Source organism: Lathamus discolor, chromosome 6, assembly GCF_037157495.1.
Source record: "Lathamus discolor isolate bLatDis1 chromosome 6, bLatDis1.hap1, whole genome shotgun sequence".
Taxonomy (NCBI): Eukaryota; Metazoa; Chordata; class Aves; order Psittaciformes; family Psittacidae; genus Lathamus; species Lathamus discolor.
In genome coordinates, this window is record NC_088889.1 from 8,109,913 (window position 1) to 8,132,563 (window position 22,651).

At 59.1% G+C, this 22,651-nt stretch overlaps 1 protein-coding gene across 7 annotated transcripts; it reads right to left on the minus strand.

The window, feature by feature from the left end:
• On the minus strand, positions 1-22,641 carry LARGE2 (LARGE xylosyl- and glucuronyltransferase 2). Of its 7 annotated transcripts, XM_065686422.1 has the most exons (17): positions 22,558-22,641; positions 17,084-17,236; positions 14,222-14,290; positions 6,015-6,187; positions 5,502-5,758; positions 5,036-5,118; positions 4,685-4,801; positions 4,029-4,207; positions 3,808-3,912; positions 3,523-3,635; positions 3,300-3,425; positions 3,030-3,185; positions 2,757-2,920; positions 1,765-2,043; positions 1,320-1,466; positions 987-1,182; positions 1-906 (listed from the first exon to the last, which is right to left on the minus strand). In XM_065686422.1, the coding sequence occupies exons 4-17, from the start codon at positions 6,112-6,114 to the stop codon at positions 709-711; spliced, it is 2,220 nt and encodes a 739-aa protein (XP_065542494.1). In that variant the 5' UTR covers positions 6,115-6,187; positions 14,222-14,290; positions 17,084-17,236; positions 22,558-22,641; the 3' UTR covers positions 1-708. The 7 variants fall into 7 exon arrangements, with proteins under 7 accessions (XP_065542494.1, XP_065542491.1, XP_065542492.1 ...); XM_065686419.1 differs by lacking the exon at positions 14,222-14,290; XM_065686420.1 differs by lacking the exon at positions 14,222-14,290 and having other exon boundaries at positions 22,459-22,598.
• Between the last annotated feature and the right edge of the window lie 10 nt (positions 22,642-22,651).

Sequence of the window (22,651 nt, forward strand, 5' to 3'; positions counted from 1 at the left end):
GGCACCACAATTCCTGGTTCTCCCTGGCCCCACCTCCCAGGGATTTGGGAGGCTTCACAATCCTACAACAGTTTGGGTTAAAGGGACCTTAAAGCTCACCCAGTTCCAACCCCTGCCACGGGCAGGGACACCTTCCACTAGAGCAGGGTGCTCCAAGCCCCTGTGTCCAACATGGCCTTGAACACTGCCAGGGATGGGGCAGCCACGGCTCCTCTGGGCACCCTGTGCCAGCTCCCCACCTCTGAGCCTGCTCCACAACGGATGCAAAATGATGCTCTACAACCTTGTCTCCCCCTTATCAAAGGCCTGGAGGGGTGTGGGACCTGGAGGGGATTGGGACCTGGAACCACAGACCAGAGGCAGCGCAGGGTAAGGTAAAGCTCCCAGGCCTCGAGGTGAGCTAAGGAAGGCTGGGAATCCACATCTGCTACACCAGCGGAGGGAGGACACCCATCACTCCCCTGGTCCCTGGCACGGGGAGGCTCCTTCTGCTGCTCCAAACCCCTTGGGTACACTGCAGCAGCGTGACCTGCAGGCACTGCCTGCTCCCACAGCTGGCATCTTCCATCTCATCTGCAGGCACCCCTTTGCTGGGCTGAAGAGGCTGTGCAGCGGCTTGGTTCCTGCGGTGAGCAGGGGCAGAGGGAATCCCGGCACCTTCCCGTCTCCAGCGTGCTGCTGTCGCCCCGTGCCCCCTGTGCCCAGGCATCACAGGCTCCGCTCAGCGGTGAGGTATTTGAGCGCGGCAGCCCCATAGCGCCGTGACAGGTCCTGGTGGAACTCCTCCCGCAGCGTCTGGAGGCAGCTCCGGTACCCTGCGCTCAGGCGGAACTTGGAGATGTCGAAGCTGGGGGCATGGGGCATGTGGATCATGAAGGCGTTGGGCAGGACCAGCAGCTCATACTCCTGGGGGCAGAGCCCGGGGTCAGCATCACGTTGGTGGCACCGACACGTCTCTGCCCCCCGCAACACCCAGCGTCACCCACCTGCGCATCCAGCTCCATGATGTGCGACACCTTGTTCCAGCCGAAGCCCACGAACCTCTGGTCGTACCTGGGGCAGTCTCGCCTCACTACAACGTAAGGCTCGAAGTCCGGCTGCCACGCCACGCGGTACGGCACCGTGGCCGTCCGCCACTTGGCATAGTCCGTTGGGGCATGGCCTTTTGGCCACACGTGGTACCTGTGGGGGGGAGATGGGAATGAGGGGCAGGCAGAGAAGAGCCTCTGGGCCAGCTGCCCCACAGGCGTAAGGGTACAAAAGTGCCTTCTACTGCGTGTGATAGCCCCGAAGGACAGCAGAACAGCTCCGGTCCCTACCTGAAGGTGTAGAGGGAGCCCATGTCCAGCATGGAGAGCAGCTCTGCTTTGGATTTGGGGAAGGTTAGGCGGTAGTGCAGGGTCTCAAACGCCGGCACGATGAGAGCTGCCTTCCTCTGGGGCAGCTCCAGCTGCTGGATGGAGTTCCTATGGTGGCAGTAGGAAGGGTGTGAGGTCTCCCTGGCTGTGAGTCATGGTCACAGCCCCTTTCCGCAGCCCCTCCGGCCTGCCCACCGCTCCAGGAGAGCATTAACGGGTTTGAACACCCTGCAGGGTAAGGCAGGAGGAACGGGGCAGCCCTCATCCACTGATGTCTGATGAAAGCAAGGGCAGGATCCCAAGGCTGAACACAACGGAAACACTTTCTGCATGCTCAGAACTGCTGCCCAGGGCGATTCCTGGCGCTTGGGGAGCGCGCGCAAGAACCACGCAGAGAAAGCCTTACCTGAGGTATTCATAGAGGCCATACATGGGCAGGAAGTCGATGTCGGTGAGGAAGACGTATGGCGTCTGCGTGTTGGCCAGGGCCACGTTGCGCAGGAGGTTGATGGGGTAGAACTGCCCCTCCTTGTACACGATGTGGTAGGCGACGTTGCGGCGGGCGCTCAGCACCTCCGAGGCCTGGGCATAGCGCAGGAACTGCTGAGCCTCCGCGTCCGACATGTACAGCGCCAGGCTGATGGGGCCGGCCCAGTGCTTGCAGATGGCCTCCAGCATCTGTAACCTGCGAAGCAGAGGGCACTGCCCTGTGTCTCCTGGCGCGGAGCGGGTGTCTGCCATTGAGCTCCATGCCAGCCAGTGCAGGGGAGAGCGGGAGGCGTTGCTGCTCCCAGCTCAGGGTGGTGAGGGTGAGGAACCCATGGGGTCCTCAACACAAAAAGGACATGGAACTGCTGGAACAAGTCCAGAGGAGGCCACGAGGATGATCAGGGGACTGGAGCACCTCCCGTATGAAGACAGGCTGAGAAAGTTGGGGCTGTTCAGCCTGGAGAAGAGAAGGCTGCGTGGAGACCTCAGAGCAGCCTTCCAGTACCTGAAGGGGGCCTATAGGGATGCTGGGGAGGGTCTCTTCATCAGGGACTGTAGTGACAGGACAAGGGGCAATGGGTTAAAATTTAAACAGGGGAAGTTTAGATTGGATATAAGGAGGAAATTCTTTCCTGTTAGGGTGGTGAGGCACTGGAATGGGTTGCCCAGGGGGGTTGTGAGCGCCCCATCCCTGGCGGTGTTCAAGGCCAGGCTGGATGAAGCCTTGTGTGGGATGGTTTAGTGTGAGGTGTCCCTGCCCAGGGCAGGGGGTTGGAACTGGATGATCTTGAGGTCCTTTCCAACCCAAACTGTTCTGTGATTCTGTGTTTGGAGACCCTTGGTGGCTCCCACGCTGTTGAGCCTCCCCAGAGGAGCGGAGGCAGGACCTGAGCTCCCACCAGCAAGTACCTGTCCATGGAGAGCTGTGCCACGAGGGTGACATCGGTGGGGTTGAGAAGGGCCAGGAAATCATACTGCAGGAAGAAGAGGTGGACGCGGTGCTGCGTGAGGTACTGCTGCCGGAAGTCATAGCAGGGATCGTCCTCATCCAGCTCCTCCAGCGCCTGCTGCAGCTGCAACGCCACGAAGGTGAGGGGGATCCGCAGCCCCACGGGGAGCTGGGGCGGCTGCGCGGGGTCCGTGCCCGCCCCACGCCGTGGGGCAGCGCTGCCGCCGCCTCACCTGGTGGCTGGGCGCGCTGGGCAGGCTGGCGCAGCCGAAGAGCTCCCGGCGCAGCAGGTTCCCGTCGTACTCCAGGAAGGTCAGGTAGAGGTTGCGGAAGAACTCCACGTGCTTGTTCTTCACCCGCAGCTTCTTGGGCGAGTTCCAGTGGATCACCTGAGGGCAGCGGTGTCGGCACAGGGAGCGGGAGGCAGCAGCGCCCACTGCGCCCCAAGACCCCGTCCCAGTGCCTGCGCTGGCCGTCAGACCCTCGCCAGGAAACCCACACACCTTGAGATCCGAGAGCTCGGTGTAGCACTGCTCCGAGCGGGTGTGATCAGAGAGCTGCACGTTCCAGAAGCAGGGCAGCCGGTACACCAGGGACGGGTCCTGCTTGATCACCGCGTTGAAGATGTCCTAGGAGGGAGAACGGCACAGGGGGTGAGGGAGGCAGCACGGCTCCCCATCCCTGTGCCAGCAGCGGGGCCAACCACCCCCGGGGCAGGACCGTTACCTGGTCAGCCAGTGATGTGGACAGCATGCTCATGAGCTCCCGCTCCGCCGTCAGCCGCCACATCTGCTCCCAGCCCAGGCGACGCAGGCGGTCGAGCAGCAGCAGGATCACCCCTGGGTGCCGGGGAGGAGGGTGCTGGGTCACCGAGGAGCAGCCGGCACAGCAGCCTGCATGCCCTGGGCCATGCCCAGCGCTCCCCTGCCTCCCTTCAGCCTTCCCCATCCTGCCCGTGCCAAGCGCTGCCGCAGCTGGATGTGACCACCGCACCCCGGCAGCCACGCTCACCGGTGTTGAAGCCCCGGCCCAGGGCTGGCCACGGTTTGTGGTTTTTCCACAGGTTGCCCAGGTACCAGTCGCTTTGGTTCTCCACCAGCCCGATGACCTGCTTGTCTGAGGAAACACAGGGACGTGACGCTGTCTTGCTGTGGGCTCCGAGGGCCCAGGCAAACCCAACCGCGCCGGTGCTGTGGCAGATGGGGGCCCAGCACCCAGGGCCCTGTCCTCACCGGAAAACTTCCCAAAGACAGCCCAGAGCTCCGCAATGTCAGTGGCGAAGGTGATGTCGGTGTCCAAGACGATGACCTTGGAGAGGTTGGAGGGCAGTGCCTTGGTAAGCGTCAGCTTCATCAGCCCGTAGATGCCGGAGTAGTGCTTGTTGGGGATCCAGGACACCTCCGGCTGCAAGGTGACGTGGCCTCAGGGCTGGGCATGCTCATGCCCTTCCTCTGCCCGGGCAGGATGACTCTGTGTGTGCCCAGCACCCCGTGCAGAGGCCAGCAGAGGGGCACAAGGAACCTGTGTTGCCAGCCCAGCCTGGAGCATCTCCAGGGGCACCACTGGCAGCGCCCAGGTGCCTGCAGACTGCGTCCCCTTTTCCTTTGCTCTCGCCTTTGCCTGGCCCTTCCTTGAGGCGGCAGAGCTCCCATCTGAACCCCAGCGTTTCAGTGCTCAGTGAGGAACCCGGCTCCACCACAGAGCCACCCCTTCAGCATCAGCCCTGTGCCCCCCTTCTCAGCTGGACCAGCAACAAGCCCAGAAAGGGGAGCAGATAAGCAAGGGACCAGCAGGAAAAGAGTTAATACCCCCCCCCCTCCTGCTCCCCTCAGCCCTCTGAGCACTAGGCTGCGGCAGGGCAAAGGGGGAACAAGCGCCTGCCTTCAAGTCATCGGCGTTGTAGAAGCTGACATGGACAGAGGGCACCATCCAGGACTGGAAGAGCGTCTGGAGGATCCGGTGAGCCACCGAGTCCGTGATGAAGTGAAAGTGGAGCGGGTTTTTCCTGCCGGGGGCAAAGCGCAGCAGCACTCAGCACCACCCATGGTCCCCGTGGTCCTCATCCCTCCCACCCCCGCCAGGGGAGACATCAGCTGAGGGGGCAGATGGGGAAAGAACCCCCCCTCTGTCTCTCTAAGCAGTGGCACAGGGGAAGAGCCCCTAACCCGCAGCACGGCCCCCCTGCAGCAGCTCATCTGGGAGCCCCAAGCCAGGCCTCTGGCACAGCACTTCCCGTTACCTGTGGAAGAGGATGGATTTCACCAGGGTGACCACATCCCGGCTCGCGTTGTGCCCGGCGCACACGATCGCGATGTGCAGGAGCTGCCCAGAGACAAACGGTGCTTTATTGAGCCTGGATACCTCCCACCTTGCAGGGTCCCCGTCAGCTCTTCCCTATGGGCTGTGCTACGGGGAGAGACTCCATAACCCAGCCCTCACCCTGGGGAAGGAGCTCCAGACGGAGGTGGGAATCCTTTGGCTCAGAAGAGGGGACTAAGGATCTGTCTGCCCGGCCTCCCCCTCTGGAGAAGCGAGACACCCTCACCCACCGACTGAGGCCCATTGAGCACCATGGAGGGCTGGATGAGCCCCCAGCATGGCCAGAGCACGGTGTGAGCAGTGCCAAGTGGGTTCACATCCACCCTAAGCCACGGTCCCAGGCTCCCACCTGACATGCCCTACGCACCGCTGGTGCCATCACCCACCTCACACTTGTGCACCGTCCGCTGCTTGGGGCAGGCCGTGCGGTTGCTCCTGTCAGCCCCGGGGGGGTCCCCATCCTCGGCAGAGGCCCCCCACTGCGGGCTGCCATCGCTGCCCTCCGCCTGGGCCTGGCTGAGCTGCAGGCGGAGCTGCTGGTTCTCCTCCTCCACCCGGCGCACCCGTGATGCCAGCGCCTCCCGCTCCACGTCCCGGCTCGGCTGCTCGCTCAGGCAGGGCGGCAGCAGCAGGAACCGGCCGTCTGCGGAGGGGACACGGGGCATGTGATGGGCACGGAGCTCGGCAGGGAGGGATAACGTGCGGGTGGTGGGGCAGAGCCCCAGTGGAGAGGTCCCCGCACACGTGCCCAGCTCTGATCCCCAGGGATGCCGCGGGAACGCAGGGCTCAGATACACCCCCAGTGACTTGCACAGCCACAGAGCAACCACTCCAAGGCCCCCGCCACCCTCTGTCGCGACTGTCCCTGGATCAGAGGAAGAAGAGCTGGTCCCACTCACATTCGAGGCTGCCCATGAAGAGGTAGAGCCAGCAGAGGAGGACGGCCAGGGTCACCGTAGCGAGCAGCACCTTCAGCTTCATGCGCCAGGAGCGAAACATGGTGTGCCGGTGGGACACAGCGGCGAGGATCAGGTGGGCAGCGCCAGCCCGGCTGGCCCCAGCATCCTAGAGCCTGCGAGGGACAAGGGGAGCAGAGAGCGGGGTCACCAGCAGCCCCAAAGGTGCCTCCATATCTGCCAGCAGCACATTCCCCATCTCCGGTACTGAGAGATGCCTTTCACCTCTCCAGCAACAGGTTCTGCTGGCTGGCACCCTCCTGCATTGTGCCTGGGGCATCTGGACCACCCGGGCTTCCACACCAGCTTGCCACGGCTATAGAGCCCATGGGGGGACCTCAAACACTCGGAGTCCTCTAAGTGATTTCATTCAGCTCTGCTCCTTGCTGCCTGCAAAGGGGAAAGGCTGAAGGGCTCCCAGGGGAGCAGGGAGGCTGTGCGGGAGGGTCCCCCTCACACTGGGTGGCCGGTCCCGGGGTGGATCCTGGCTCCTTCCAGGGGGAACTCCCGAGCCCAGCTCTGCCGCAGGCCCAACACCTCCTCCTCCTCCATCCACAGCCACCTGCCCTGACAAAGTGTGGTGGAAAAACCCCACAGGCTCCAGTGAAACGTGCCTCAGCCGCGGAACAGCCCATCCGCAGGGAGCCCTGCCCTGGGAGACAATGACCCCCCCAAAGCAAGGCAACACCAACCTCGCTCACACAGCCCCTGCCCTCCGCACATCTGGAGGCTCAACAAAAGCTGCCTCCGGGATGAATGGGCCGGATTAGGGTCTGCTCCCCCCTGCACATACCCACTGGAGCCCATTGATGTGCAGATGCCCCTGGGGCCGCCGGGCTTGGGGGCTGGGACAGGGAGGAGACAACCTCGAGCAGCCCCCGGGGCCAGGGTGCAACCACTCATCCCCATAGGGATCGCCTGATGGGAAGTGCTCCAGGAGCACAGGATATCCAACAGGCCCTGCAAGGCCAGTTAGAGGGGCACGGTCACCCTCAAACACTGCGGGATGCGCCCGCGGCATCAGGCACAGCACTGGAGGGCTGCACCCCTTTTCCCTATGGAAAAGGGGTCCTGCCAGCACCACTGTTCCCTGCAATGGGGCCCAACACTTCCCTGCTTTTCCTGCTTTTCCGCTCCACAGAGCACAGGCATGGCGGGGAAGAGGGAGCTGATGCATGGAGCACACCAGGCCCAGGCACGCTTCCCCCATGAGCGAGGTCTCTGCCCGCTGCTGCCAGCCCGGCTCCATCCCGCAGGCTGCTCCGCACCGCTCCCGGGCATCCCCCAAACTCTGTGCAGAGCTCGCTGCATGAGGGGCTGGGGAGAGGCGGGATGAGGGGGGTTCAGCCGGCACAGAGCAGAATGGGAAGGCAAGGGATGGGAAAGGGACTTCAGCAGGGAGAAGGAGAAGGTGGTGGCAAACAGCACCCCTACTGCTGCCCTGGGACCCCACCGAAAGAGCAGCACTCCGTCCTCAATCCTGCATGGGAGCACGATACCGGATAGGAGTTTAGGGGGACCAGCAGCAGGCCAGCTGCCAAAGACGCCCCCATCCTCCCCTCAGCACCCTCACCCCTCCTGCCCTGCCTTCTCCCCCTCCTCACCTGCCCCCCACGAGGCGATTTCCTTACCTGCCTTTCCCTTTCCCCTTCTCCTCCTCCCGCAGTTGCTCCCGCTCCCTCCGGGGCTGCCGTTCCCGTCCTCCCGTTACTCCTCCCTTTCGGATCTGACACTTCCCCCCCTTTCCTCCCCGCTCTCAAACCCAAGCTCCCCCCGCACCGGCCCCCCTTCGGGAGGAGGAAAGAACAAACAAAACAAGAGATTAAATTCGCTTTCTGCTCAAGAGCCCCCAGCGCCAGGGGCACGGAGTTGCCCGAAGTAAGTCGGGGAGGAATCCTGCCTCCCTCCGAGCCCCCTTCCCGTTCCCAGGACTCAAAGACCCCTCCTTTGCCGAGATAAGGGAAGCATCGGGGGTATTTACCCCCACCCAGCACCTGCATCCTTCTTTCTCAGGGCTGGAGGCTTTGTTCACGTCGAGAAACACACAGGAGGGAGATATGGAAGGCAGTGGAGCCCTTGGCTGGCAGGTTTAGTGGGTAAGTCCCAGGGGAAAGGTTGGACTTGATGATCTTGAAGGTCTTTTCCAACCTGTGATTCTATTCGAAACAGAGGGGCTGCACGTATGGCAGGGCTGGGGTGCAGCCTTTGCTGCTCAGATAGAGATTAGCCACCATCCAAACACTGTCGTCTCCTCACCTGGACATGGTGCAAATGCCAGCGTAAGGTTTGGAAAGGAAAGAGCTGCACCCCGATAGCCCAAAAGAGCAGCGCTCCCCAAAACGCACAGCGTTCCCCGGAGCAGGATGGCAGCAGGAGGAGCGGGAGGCTGGGAATGTTAACTATGTGGAGACGGGCTCTACCTGCAGCTCCCCCACGCCTGGCCCCCGGGCTGGGGAAAGGCAGCAGGCTCCATCCCTGCGTGAGTGGCAGGAGAAGCCCTCTGCCTGCCTCAGCCTCGGTGGGATCCCGCCGGAGGGTGCCTGGCACCATGTGGTGGGAGGAGGCCACCACGGCGGCAGGCAGAGGGATTAGGATGCAAGCTGCCTGCATGGCGATTTAGATGCGATGTAAATTGCCCCCCACTCCATAACCCAAGGGCGAGCTGCGGCAGCAAGCCCCGGCCTGCCTGGCAACGCCAGCACAGAGCTTGCAAAGGCACCCGGCGAGCTGCAGGGGAAGGCCGGGTCTGCGCTGAAATCACTGCCCTGCGAGGCATCTACCTCCCGCTCAGGCAGGGCTGTGCTTACAACAGGCACTCACTCGCAGCACCTTCCTGCCCAGCACGGAGAGGGAACCCCCGGGGCTGCCCCACTGCTCTCCTGAGCCAGCAGCTCCAAAAGAACCCTCCCTTTGCTCCCCTCCTCATGGAGCTCAGTCCGGGACTGTCCCGTGGTATCCAGCATGAGCCAAGTGCTCCAGCTGAGCTATGGGCTCCCCCCCATGCTCCTGGGGAAGCCCAGACCTGCCAACAGCACGGCCTGGGGAGGCCTTTGGCTCCTGCTCTGGCTGCCCACCACTGCCTCGCCGCACTCTTCTGCTGGCCTCCCTATCTTGCCTGCCCCGGTGCAGTGAGCCGCACCCCGGGCAGGGGCAGGAAGGTCGCTGGGGAGCCCAGGCGAGGTGGAGGTGTTTGCTTTAGGATGTTTAGGGCAGTGGGGAGGAGATGACAAGCAGGAAGGCAGCTACAGCCTCTCCTCCCCCGTTAAAGGCACAGCAAGTGGAGGGCAAGGCTGGGAGCAGCTCACAGGCAAGCAGTGAAGTGGGTACCGGCAGCTGAGGTACAGCAACAACTGTTCCAACTCTGCTCCCCCTCTGCTCTGCCCTGGTGAGACCCCCCTTTCAGTCCCACATCCAGCTTTGGGGGTAACAACAGCGTTGTTGGAAGCGTTGAAGCAGGTCCAGAGGGGGCCACAAAGATGCTCCAAGGGCTGGAAAAAGCTCTGCTCTGGAGCCAGGCTGAGAGAGCTAGGCTGGTTCAGCCTGGAGAAGAGAAGGCTCCTTAAGGGGAGACCTTAGAGCAGCTCCGGTGCCTAAAGGGGCTACAGGAAACGTGGAGAGGAACTTTTTATAAGGACATGTAGGGACAGGATAAAGGGAATGGCTTTAACCTGCCAGAGGGGAGATTGAGATGAGATACTAAGAAGCAGCTCTTCCCTGTGAGGGTGCTGAGGCGCTGGCACAGGGTGCCCAGAGAAGCTGTGGCTGCCCCATCCCTGGCAGTGTTCAAGGTCAGGTCGGAACTAGACGATCCTTAAGGTCCCTTCCACCGCAGCCATTCTGTGATCCCATACCCATCCCTGCAGCTGCAGCACCCGGCCTCCCTGCCCCCCCGCTCAGTCTCCTTGCTCGCACCAGACGAGCGCAGCCAGCAGTAAGATGAGAGGTTTCCCAATACCGCCGGCTCCCAACCCCAGCACAGGAGCGCAGGGCAGAAGTGCTGTTGGCAGCAGGTTCTCCTTCCTCCCCTGCGCTCTCCCGTGAGCAGGTCAGCTCCTGCTTTGGCAGGGACCAGGGACATGGCAAACAGACCAGAATGAGGTCCCCTCTCTTGCTCCAGCCCCAGACTCCCCCAGGCTGTCCATGTGCTGATGCTTTGCTCCTCCAAGATCCCTGCTTTTTCCAGGAGCACTGCTCAGCTGGCCTTTGCTCTCCCTGGCTCTGCAACTATCAGGTGAGCGGTTAATGTTTAGGGAGAGCTGGCAGCGGGAGCTTTCCATTGCATCAGCAGGTTTCCCCCAGCCCGGCAAGCACAGAGGTGAGCTGCTCTGTTTTCCCACAGCATCAGATCTGGCAGCAAGGCACATGGCAGGGTGGGCACCTTAACCTCTTGTTGTGTGCGCCTACAGAGGTGATGCTGAGGCACAGCAGGACTGTCTACAGGTCTTGTTGCCCCCTTACCGTGTCCCCCCAGGGACATATGACACATGTACCCCCCATTACACATGATGCGATGGCCTGGCTTCTTCCCAGCGAAGAGCTGCAGGGCAGCCAGGGGGAGTGATTTCGGAGCCATGCCTGTTGTCTCACCTAGCTGTAGGCAACAGAAACTGCAAATCCTTCTCCCAGGCCTCGTTTTTGGAGCAGTAACAGTTTAGCTGACCTGCTTAGACTGGGGCACAGCAGGAGCACAACGCAGCAGCTTCATAGGCTCGCAGGAGGCGAGAAGGGGCCTGACAGCCATGGTGAGAGCTGCACAGCAAGAGCTGAGAAGCGGCAACCGGGAACAATCTCTTCTGCTCTCACGAAGAGCAAGGAGGGCACAGGCTGGTTCCTCCTTCAGCAGATCACCTCTAACGCACATAAGGCACTTTGTCAGGTGGGTGCTGAGCTATGACGCAGTCACCTCCCTGTCCCCCTCTGGGGGGCTGTGCCAGCCGGCGGATGCCACACAGGCAGTGCGGAGCGGGGCAGCTGCTGGAATGTACAGAGGCGGAATGGAATTCGGCCAGGAGAGCAGATTAAAACCCCATGCTCGGGATTACCACCCCTGCCTCCCCAGTCTCATGATAAGCAAAGCTTCAGCGAGAATCCCACCTCCCTATTTCCCTGGAAAGAGCAACCTGGGGCAAAACAGGCACCGTATGCTAGAGATGAGATGGAGCAGCAGGCATGGGGCTGGATACCAACACATGAGCTGTAAAAGAAAAGATGTCCCTGACTCCCCACTGCCCCCAGCACCATCAGGGTACAGAGAAAATCCCAGCCTGGGACAGCAGTCAGCTGTGCCTCAGTTATGGCTTATATTCGTGCACCAAGCTCTCCTGTAAGATCATCTCCACACACAGCTCTGCTGCTCCAAGGGTTCACCTTTTTATTCTGCAAAGGTCACACTGAACAGCCACCCTCTCTGACAGAAGCACAGCACTTGGGGAAAGGAGCTAACAGCCACTGAAGGGTGTTGGTTGAAGCTTCGAGCTTGGCTGAAGCTGGGACTTCCGTCACCAGACTGATTCCTTGTTTCCAGAGGAAACAAGCAAGTTCAGGCTGGGTCTGACACAGGAACATGCCTCACTGCTTACCTCCCCTTGTCTGAAACCCCAGGAATGCACCAGGGAGCAACTCCTCTTGGCAGAGACTCCAATCACGAGCTCCTCCTAGACACAGGCTGCCTTTGCAGAACAGCACTGCAGCCAGCCTCCCTGTCCGCAACCCAGATGGAGAAGGGGCCGTGCAGGGCAATGTGGGAGTCCAGGGCCACAGCAGACCAAGTAAGTGCTGTGTAGGAGGCTTCACTCTACCAGACACACTGCAATGCTTACAAGTTGGGCAGCTGCATTTTGCCACAGCTCTCAGCCCACCCAGCGTGCAGCACTGTCCCTAAATGCTCTTGCTCCTGATAGGACCAAGAGGAAGTTGGAAGGATGCAGGTGGCAACAGCCTTCAATGGCATCTGTGGGGACACCAGGGCAGCAGAAAGCAGGGTGCTGATCTGCACTCCTCTGCATGTGCTGCATTGGACCCTCACTGCAGCAGGGGATGAGCGGGATAGACTCCAGAAACTTGTGTGTGAGCAGAGCTGCGGCACACTGGACACAACAGCCAGGACATGGACCCAGACATGCCAACGCCCCAATGTGCTGCTGAGACATTCCCCCCCAACAAGCTGATGGAGGATATACCCATTCAATACACTGCTTCCAGCTTTACCTCCCTGCACTACGGGTTGTGTGATGCCAAGAGGATGCTCAGCAGGTGAAGTATTGACATTGACTGGCCTTTTTCTGGGCCTGATGGAGCACAAGCCTCACTCTGGAGAGCTGCTCTGACACTAATACAGACTGCAGCATCCTGGATCAAATCTCTTCCACATGCCCACCAGCCAGCACAAAAGAGGTACCAAGCCTGGGCGCTCCACAGAAGCACCACCAGGGACCCACCTGCCTCTTGAAACAGAAAAGGAAGAGCATTTGGGCTGATCTCCAGCTCCCTTCCCTCTTGCCGGGGTTAGGTTTCTAATATCTGCAGTTTTGCTGACGCCTGTACTGCAGCTAATGGCCAGCTCTGAATCCATTATGTTCACTGTGTCCTGGTCTCCGGATGTGCTCCGGGTATCAATACCTGTTCACCCCTGCCATTTCCCGATGCTTCCACTGCTGTGGGCTTGTGGCAGATGCAGTTCTGGGGTCAGAGCCTGTTCCCATGTCTCACCACCCTCACAGTAAAGAGCTTCTTCCTTATATCCAACCCCAACTTCCCCTGCTTAAGTTTAAACCCATCACCCCTTGTCCTATCGCTACAGCTCCTGATGAAAAGTCCCTCTCCAGCATCCTTGTAGGCCCCCTTCAGATGCTGGGAGGCTGCATCCTCTCATACAAAATTAATCAGGTTAATTATAGCAAAGGAGGCAGAGGGACTCCAACCACCCCAGTCAAGTTCCTCTGCGTGGAAAAGTCCACAAGAGGCAGGACACCATGCTCCCCACCACCCCTGGGAAGGCGCCAAGGACATGGCTGTGATCCAGGCCCTCAGGTGCCTGCCATGCATGGTCACCCTGAGCTGGGTGAGTGGCTTTGGGTGAATAGTTACTGATTGGAAACTGCAGTTTGCACACAGCTCAAGAGTCATTTGCTGCTTCCAGCCAAGTTTTGGACAGGAACAAAAGGCTTTGTTTTCTAAGCAGAAAAAGTCTCATTTTGCATTGTTTTGCTGGAAACTGAGCTGTGTTACATTTAGAAGAGATGAAGGGGCTCTCAAACCTGGCTGGGTTGGGTTGTGGTTATTTCCCCTCCAGCTTTTCATTTTGGGCACTAAATCAAGCAAGTAATTGTTTGTTCAGGTCTGCTCTCCAGACAAGCTGCGAGCATCACGAGCCAAAGGGCTGGAGCAGCTCTGCCCAAGCAGCCGTGCTGAGGAGGGTGCTGGTGTTTTCTGTGCTAAAGCTCCTTTCAGACCACAGCTGGAGCTCCCTTGAGGCCAGCAAGCACAGGGGGAAGAAGAGCAGGACCTCTTTGGTGCCCTACCAAAAAGGCATCGCCCTAATGGGTAACCACCCAAGACAACTGCCCTAATGGGCACCGTTCAGGATGGGTAAGAGGTCACAGCCACTGCTTGAAGGACACGCTAGGAGCAGGGCTTTCCATGCGAACTGTCCTCCACAGTGCAAGCACATCACACCAAGGTCCTTCACTCCACCTGACCCCGGAGCAACTCTTCCACATGCCACCTCTTGCAGCACTGAACTCTTCTCAGCATCGCAGGGGAGCCAGGCACGCACACAGGCAAGGAAAGGCAATACCTTCACTTCCCCTGCATGAAAACCAACTGTGCCACAGGGGAGGCTCATGCTCACCAACAGCCAGAGCTCATGGATGCAGCTTGGACTGGCCCAAACTGGGATCTGTGCTTGAGCAGACACTCCCATGTCTTCCTTGCCCAGAGCTATTCCTGGCACTGGTGCCCTCAGTGCCCAAGCAAGGCTGAAAGCAGAGCTCATCCACAGACAGAGGAATGGAACAACTGCACTATAAATAGCAAAGGAGGATGGCCCAGGGCAGGCTCGGAGAGACCTAGGCAGTGATAGTGCTGTCCACTCAGGGTGCCCTGAGCATTTCCTGAGGCCTGAAGTGACACCTGAGCTACAGAGAGCCTACCTTGCAGACAGGCTCCTACAACAGTGTGGAGGAAGAGCTGCTGGCCAGGCTAAGGGACTGCAAACTTATCTGCAAGAAAGCATAGGGGGCATTTTCAAACTGGGAACGAAGTAGCAAGTGATGGGGGCAAAAACCAGAGAAGTGGACTCCATAGGGGAGGCATTTCCCAAAGCCAGACAGTGGAAAGGGGAATACTCCCAACACCCAAACTTTGTGCTGGCCATTCCCAGCACTCTCTCCTCCTGCTGCTCCTTCTGTTCTCACCCCTGTGGCTTCTCACACTGCTGAGCTAAACCTGAACTCACACACCAAAGGACGAAGGCAGGGAAGGAACAGCATCCCTCAGCTCAGCCAAGCAGCAGACGAGTGGCTCAGGACAAAAGCTCTTGTCTTCTGCAATCCAGAGCAATCTCCGTGCAGCGCCCAGCCTGCACCAGGAGTGGGACAGAGGCAGGGGAGCTCAGCCCATCCTGTGACCATCAGGGTCAAGGTTCCCTCCTACCTGCAGGAAGAGTCTTATCCTTCCCACCACACTCATCCTCTCTACTCCCTCTTCCCTGCTGGTGCCTCCATCTGGAACAGCAAATACGTCACCTTCCCCTTCACACTGACAGCGTGTCCTGTAAAGGGATGCAAGCCTCCACAGATGAGGCTATGGCCAGCCTCACACAGCACCACCAGGCTCCAGCCTCCTGCTCTCAGCAGGGAGCCCTGGGCTTTCAGCAGTGCTGCAGCACAGCTCTCTTGGGCATACACTGGGAATAAGAGCGCAGGAGAGACAGCTGGGAACACAGGGAGAGGTGCGTATACACAGGGAAGGCACAAGCCCTGAACCGAATAACCCAGCATATAAACACGTGCAAACGCACACACAAGGAAGCAGTTACTTCCTCCGACAGAAAGGGCTTTTCCATCAGAACAGGAAGACAGCACTCCAAAAAAAGACCGCACCAGAACACCAAGCCCTCGCTTTGCTGCTCCTGGAGCATCAAACCCAGCCAGGACGCAAGAAGCAAAGATGGCCGGTGCAAGCTACAAACCCAGCTTGAGAACATCGGAAATCCACAGCTCGCTTCCCTCCTTCCCAACAGCTCTCCTGTCATCCCTCATCCCCCTCCCCTGCACAGTAAGCAAGGGGAGAGGTGGAGGTCTCGAGTTTGGCTGAGTTTCCACTCTGGGCGAAAAGAAGCTCGGTAGCAGACAGGGCAGGATGTGAGCACCCATTTAGGGACAGGATCAGTAATCTCCTAATCTGCACATTCTGGACTCTAAGCACTTCGCTGTGCTCTCTAATTAAACCACAGAGCGCAGAGATTGCCAGAAGGCGGAGAACAAGGAGGAAGAAGGAAAGGAAACAGAGGCTGTGGTTTAAAGGCTATTCCTAGTGGCTTATACGCAAGGCAGGGGGCTGGGGTGGGGGGCACCGGTAGGGATGTATTTTACTTCAAGTACATTATGCCAGGGCTGCTGAGCAACCTATGGCCTCCCCAGTCCAATCCATAGCGGGATGAAGGGGAACCTGCATGATGGCCTGGGCATGGTAGAGGAGGGAGCGAGGGGCTCCATCCTTTACCTGGGGCAGCCTTGCCTGGCTGGCCATGACTCCCTTCCTGGTTCCCCTGCCTCCTGGGAAACAATACAAGCTCCAGAACAAGCTCGTCTCCACTTCACAAACCTGTCTGCACAGAAGAGCCTTGTTCAAGCGCTTATCTGGCTCCAGGCTGGGGAGGGGCTGGTGCCTCGCTCCCCTGGCACCCAGGCTGGATGTTCAGCTCTGCCAGGCTCGTTCAGGGCTGCCTGGCAGGGGAAAGTTTCCTGGCACAGGTAAAGGGGGAAACCTTTAACCACAGCCCATGACAAACAAAGCAGTTCAAACAATGCCCTGCTTCCCTCAAGCTGTGCTCAGCCCCACGTGCCTGTGCGGAGGAGGCAGCAAGCCCAAGCCTCCATTCCTCACTGCTTCGGGACAGCACTCACCAGGGAAACTACCTGAGCAGTGGGGACAGGAGCTCTCTGGGCTGCAGCGCGGGGAGCAAGGAATAGCTGGGAACAGGAGTGCAGAGGAATGGCCTCGCTTCCCGAAATGCTCTGCCTCCAGCTCTGACCCACCAGACAGAGGGGGGTGCGTGTGTGCAGGGGCAGCCTGTCACTCCAGCATCCCGCTCTTCCCTCGCTCCTATTCTTTGGCATTCCTCTCTTCTGTTTGCTTTGTTTCAGCCTTCAATGAACAGGAAGAAAAGGGAAGGAGCCTTGACAAATCCGATCAAGGCACAGCCACGCTGAGGCCCCCTCCTGCTGGCATGCCAAGCCCTGCACTAATGAGGGGTAGAGGAGAAAGAGAGGTGGCTGCTGTGAGCAGTGCCCCCACAAGAAACACTCAGTGTAAGGGACAGAGGGAAAAAGAAGCTTCCAGGGCAGAACAATGCCAGCACAAGCTCCCATTTCCCCTGGCCCAGGGAGCTTGTCCCAGCTCCTCAGCCCGGGTCCCAGCCACCTACTGCCCACGACACTAGAAACAAGCAATAGACCATAGCAGTGTTTGAGGAGAAGGATGCAGACTTGCATGTTCAAGGGAAGTTCAACTGAAACGCCCTTGGAGATGGAACCTCACTTTGTTCCAATGATTCATGCAAGGAATCTGGCCTTTCCCTCCAGAGAACTGGGCCACAGGGGCTTACAACTGCCAGTGTTGCCTGCACATCCTCCCCACAGGTCCCAAATACCCAGTAGAGAGGAGACCCACAGAGTCAAGACCTTCTGCCACGCAATTATCCCTAGTTCACCAATTTGGGAACAGAAACACTAAGCCAGGAAAGGAGCAAGCACACGTAAACCATCTATTTAACAAGGAAGATAACTGACCTTTGGAGGCTGCCAACGTTGCAGGGGTGGCTGGGAATAGCTGGAGAAGCTGGCAAGGCCTGGTGGTGGCTGAGGACCACCCTTTAACCAGGGATTCTCAACGTGAAGGGCAGATAGCACATCTCAGCTGCACTTGAGGGAGCTTGCTGTCACCTGAAACCCAAAAGACAGTCACATGAAGAGCTACCGCATAAGAGAGCTCTGGGGACGAGCCCTTGCACAGCCAAGAATGTCATAGATCAGCAGCACCCAGCACCTTGGGTTTGTCCTTTTCTCCAGCCTGTTACAAAGCACAGCTTGGCATCACCCAGGGCTACCCAGGCAGCCCATGTGTGCTGCATGTTCCCTCTCCCAGATCACTGTAGCACATTCCCCAGCCATGCAAGGACTGTACGCGTGTCCCCGGGAGCGCTGGCAAAGCCACAACCAGTGTGCAACACACAGAGCCCATCACAACACACGAGCCCTACACTGACTGCAGCAGGACAAGGAGCTGGGGCAGGGATTCAAGCTCCCTGGCCCCCTCCCAAACGTGATAGCAGTAGCAAGTGTTTAGCTTGTGAGGCAATGAAGGGATTAACTATCATGTCCAGTAACCTGAGTGCCTGTGACATACCCTGGGCAGTCCCAAAAGGGGAGTTGAGAGAGCCTCTCCAGATAGATGCACAACAAGGAGTAGGGAAGGATAAAGGCAGAGGAGAGAGAAGGCAGGCAAAACCCACATGCAGCTTGTGCTGCAGCCTGCACATGCAGGCTGGAATGGATGATCCCTTCTCCCAGAAGGCTACAAGGATTATCACCTCCTTATGGAGAGAAAGCCCAAACCAGAAGGACAGAGCCATGCAAATAAGCTGGGCAAAGGAATCAAAGAATTGGGAGTTTTGCTTTAGAGCCCTTCTATCCACACATCATTGCTCCAAGATGCAGGAGGAACAAGACCTTCAAAGCACATAAACCCACCCAAAACCATCTTTCTGGTCTGCCCCACCTGTTTTAAAACCCTAATCAGAGAAGTATGTATGCAGCGTGCTGGGCACCAGCTCTATTGCAGCCCTCCAGCCACAGCAAACCCGGGTCAGCCTGGTACAGCACAATATGGAACAAGGGAGACAGCATCAATCCCAACAAGGGCTGGAAATAATTTACAACATTTAGCCCGTGAGTTGCTCCCTGAATGGTGAAACCCAGCAACTCGAAGTAGCAGAGCACCACAACTGCACAGCAAAACCCTCCTCCAGCAACAAAACCTGGCATTACTTCTTCTTTGTGATTCTCCATCAGTATCTGGCTACAAGGTGGACACGTATGGACACTACAGCACACTTAAGTGAACAGACATCTATTCCATCCAGCATCCACACTCTGCTTGTCCTGATCTGTCAACTCCCACCTGAGACAAAAGAAGTCTAAGGGGAGAACCTCAACAATGGATACCTCTGGAGCAGGGGAAGCAGGATACAAACCAGGGTGCTGCCTGGCACACATCCCTTTTGCAGTCACAGCCCTCCCTGTGGAGCCAAGCCCCTGGCACCCACCGGGGATAGGAAGCAGAAGCTGCCGGCAACAAGGCTGTGTAGTTTCAGTAGCAAAGAGCTGGAAAAGCAAAAGCACCTTCAGCATTGCTAATTCTGAGTGGGAACAGCCAGGCATGTGCCTGCCACACATGCAGCTGCGCCACACAGCACAGCCACCGGCATCAGCAGGAAAGCAGACTTCCTATGGGCACATGGCAAGAGCATCACCTCCATGGTGGAGAGCTCACCTTCAGTGGCTCAATACCTAGTGAGTATGAACCAGCAGCAGCTATTGACACACAAGGGACCTGCAAGACCTGCACCGTGGTGGGACCGATCTGTGTCTGCTGCCTTCTCCAGGCAGGGTCAGAGAAGGCAAGGTGAGATGAGAACCCACAAGCAGTTGCCCCCCTCATCCCAAAGCAGTTGCTTCTCCTTCAGGGCCAAGCTGCATCTCTCCCTTGGAGTGTTTCCATTGACTTAAGCCACCAGAGAACTGCATGTCCAGAAGTTTTTTCCAAGTGCATCACATGGTTATTAAAAGATACGGCCTCTCCCTCTCAGCCTTTAGCACAGGCAGATTTGGGATGCTACAGCAGAGACGGCACACTGCTGATGAATCAGGGAAGGGAGTTATCCAAGTAACAGCCTGGGGCTCTAAATGGCTTTCTGGAAAAGGCGTCGGGAGGCAGGAGGCGGTCACCATCCCGCAGCAGGGCTCTGCACACATTGCCAGGTGTGTTGTTCCTCCTGGGAAGCCAAAACCGGCCTCTCTCCTGAGATGCCAAGTCTCAGCTAAGTTGGGAAGGGCAGGGGCACCCTGGCAGAGAACAGCAACAAAACCCCTCCAAGTCAAAATAGGCATTAAAAGGCCCCTTAACCTTGTTTGACCTGGGTTTCCCTTCCCCTCAGGCTACCGCTTCAAGCAATAGACCTGTCAGCAACACTTCAGGAACTCAAGGGCTACCCCACCAACATCCGCAGCCAGCTGCTGCCTTTCCAGGCCCCGGGAGGGCTGTCAGAGATCAGAGGCACAAGCTGCCACCACCAGCAATGCCACGCACGGGGCCTGCATTGCTCTTGTCTCCTCATTTGGACGGAGATTTGGAGCTCTCCTGAAAGGTGCTGGCCTCCAGCACCGTGAATGATTCAGGCCTTCCATTCTAGGCAGGGCTCATGTGTCAGGGACTAAAATACTCCCTGGATATGCCTTGTCTACAGGTTATCTGGAGTGAGTCACGATTCATCCCAAAGTATTGGCTGAGCTCATCCAGAAGCAAGAAAATAGATGGCCACAGCATGGTGTGGGAGCTGAACAGTGCAGGAAGAGATACCCCAAGGAAACAGGGCCAGAAAGGACACTGCATCCTCCACCAGGACTGCTCCCTTCCAACCACAGCCTGAAAGATCCACTTCCCTCACCTCACACTGCGGGCTCCTTCCTCCAGCAGTGGAAGGACAGCAGCAAAACATGGCTGGGGAGAACATCCACTTCCCCCACAAGTACCAACCTCCCAACACAGGTTGGAGCATCAGTTATAGTGAATCTATTCTTCTACATCCCACTCCCCAGCTCCAACACATCCTCACGTACCCCAGCACCCTGCAAGGCATGTCTGGAGCAAGGCTTCCTTAGGATGAGCTGCCTCAGACCCACAGCAGTGCTTTGCCTGGAATCAGGCTCCCCAGGAACAGTGTGATCTCGCAGATCTCAGCTAAGAGTGAGACGCTGGCAGCCAAGCAAGCTGGACTGAAGCACTGTACCCAGTGATGGGCTGGCACAGTGATTGCTTTTTTTGGTTTGCTTCTTTTTCCTACCATTAGTGCTGAGCCTGCACCCCTCGTCATCAGGAACTATTTGGCCTCGGTTACAGCCAGTGGATTTCCAGTAAGCACAAGCCCTTGGCACCCAGAGTGACAGTAAGGGCTAATAAAAGAGCTGCTCAGAGATGTTTCTGGGTACAGTGGAGACAGAAACTAGCCCCTCATCCCAGCCTTTCGCCTCCTGCCCCTCCAGTGTTGGCACCATGAGCCAAGGCGATTTAAGTCTTGCACGGCCTCATGGCCTTGCTGCTGCTCTGAGACACCACCCTTCCTACAGTGCTCCCTCACAGCCTATTTACCATAAAAAGGCAGCTTGATGCTACTCAAAACTGTCCTCCAAACTCACTCACTGTGGGAGGGAGATGTGCAGAAAGAGGGACAGGGCAGACAATGGGTGGGAGGGAAGCTGTGGGCAAGGGATAAGAGGAAACATCGGCCAAAAAGCTTCTCACTCAGGGCCAGAACTGCACTATCTGCCTCTGCTGTTGAGAGCAGCCCAAGGACTTCGTGCATCAAGCTTCACCTCTGGCTGAAGACAAGGTGTCTTTGGCAGTCTCCTAGGCGGCCGGCTCTCAGACTGCTGTCTGCCAGAGCTCCTCCTTGAAGGAGAGCAGCTCCAGCAGTCTGCACTGGATATGCCCCTAGAGTCACTGTCAGTGCACACCTATCCCCAGCTCACACCTCTGCCACAGGCTTCAGGCGCTATCACACCCACGCCGGTACTTCCACCGGCAGCTCTGCCTCTGTGACATTCAGAGGAGCTCACAGGTAGCGCTGCGTGTGAATGGAAAGTTGGGTGCAATCCATGCGATTCTGACCAGAAAGGTTTGCTCAGCGCCAGACAGTTTGCCAGCAGTATCTCGTGCCCTTTTTGAACTCAGCCTGCTGGAAAACAAACCCTCGGGGGAAGGGGGGAGAAGCGGAGAGGCGAGATCAGAAAGGATAAAGTGCCTGCCCATGCAACTGTAATTCTTGCCGAGGAAGCTGCAGGCACACACTGTGTCTATTGTGTGGAGGTAACCGGACAGGAGGAAGGAGGGGCAGCTTGGCACAGCTCTTTTTTGTGCTCGTGAGAGGCCACAAAACACCTTCCTCACCCTTAAAGGTGCGGCAAGGAGGCACAGAGCCGCGTCCATGTGCGCCAACCGCTGATGATCTTTGCACTGCGAGGTGTGCCGAGGGCCAGGCCCAGCTCAGGGCAGCAGGGCACGGCAGGGAGGGCACCAGGATAACTCTCCCTGGGCGAGTGGGAAGGCAGAGCTGGACGGAGTCCATGCAGCCCAGCACCACTCGGCACGGCAGGGAGGAGGAAGGAATGGCCTGAACACGGGTCTGAACCCTCACCCGCACCAGGCTGTAGCCAGGCAGGTCACACACCTCTGCCCCCCGCCTGGAAAACGGGGGGTAGTGCTTAAGTGCTATAAAGAACAGAGCGACTGGGGATGGGCTCCGGGAAAGAGCCGGGAAGCGCTGACAGCACGGTCCTGGCTGCCCCCCTGCTCCCCCTTCAGCGCTCCCTGCTTCCTTCCTTCCCTTTCCCTGCCCTCCCAAGCCTCCTCCAGCCCCAGGTCGGCGGCAGGGACACACACACACACACGCACACGGCAGAAGACGAACGAACGCGACATTGTCAGCCCCGCGTCCCTCCCGATCCTTTTCCATTCCCTGCCCGCAGCTTGCGGCCCCGAGGGCAGCTCCCCCTCTCCCCCCCGCACACCCAGCGGGCACGGAGCGTTCCGCCTGCTCAACCAGGGGCTGCGCTGCCCGCTCGGTCCCACCGGGCGCTTCCCGACACGAAGGTGCAGGCGCACGGTGCCGGGGCCACCCGAGCGGGACCCCCCCCGTCCATCAGCCCCCCCCCGGCCCCCCCCCAGCACTCACCGCACCGCCGGCGCGGACACCCCGGGCACGGCGCTGCCGGTTTCCAGACCCACGGAGCGGCGGCTCCGGGCACGGACCGACCCCCGCCCCGCTGCAGCGCCCGAGCCACGCGTCCCTCCGGGGCCCCCAAAGCCGACCCGCACCCCGGCTCCTCACCCTGCGGTAGCACGGCCCCGCTCGGGCCGCCCCGCAGCGCGGAGCCCGGCCCTACACAGGCTCCTCACGGGGACCGGTGCCCCGCAGCCCGACACACACCTGCCCGGCGGCGGCCGCTCCGGCTCCTTTAAACCGGCCCATCGGCCGCTCGGCGCTCGGCCGCCGCGCCTGGCTCGCTGTCTCCGCTCGGCTG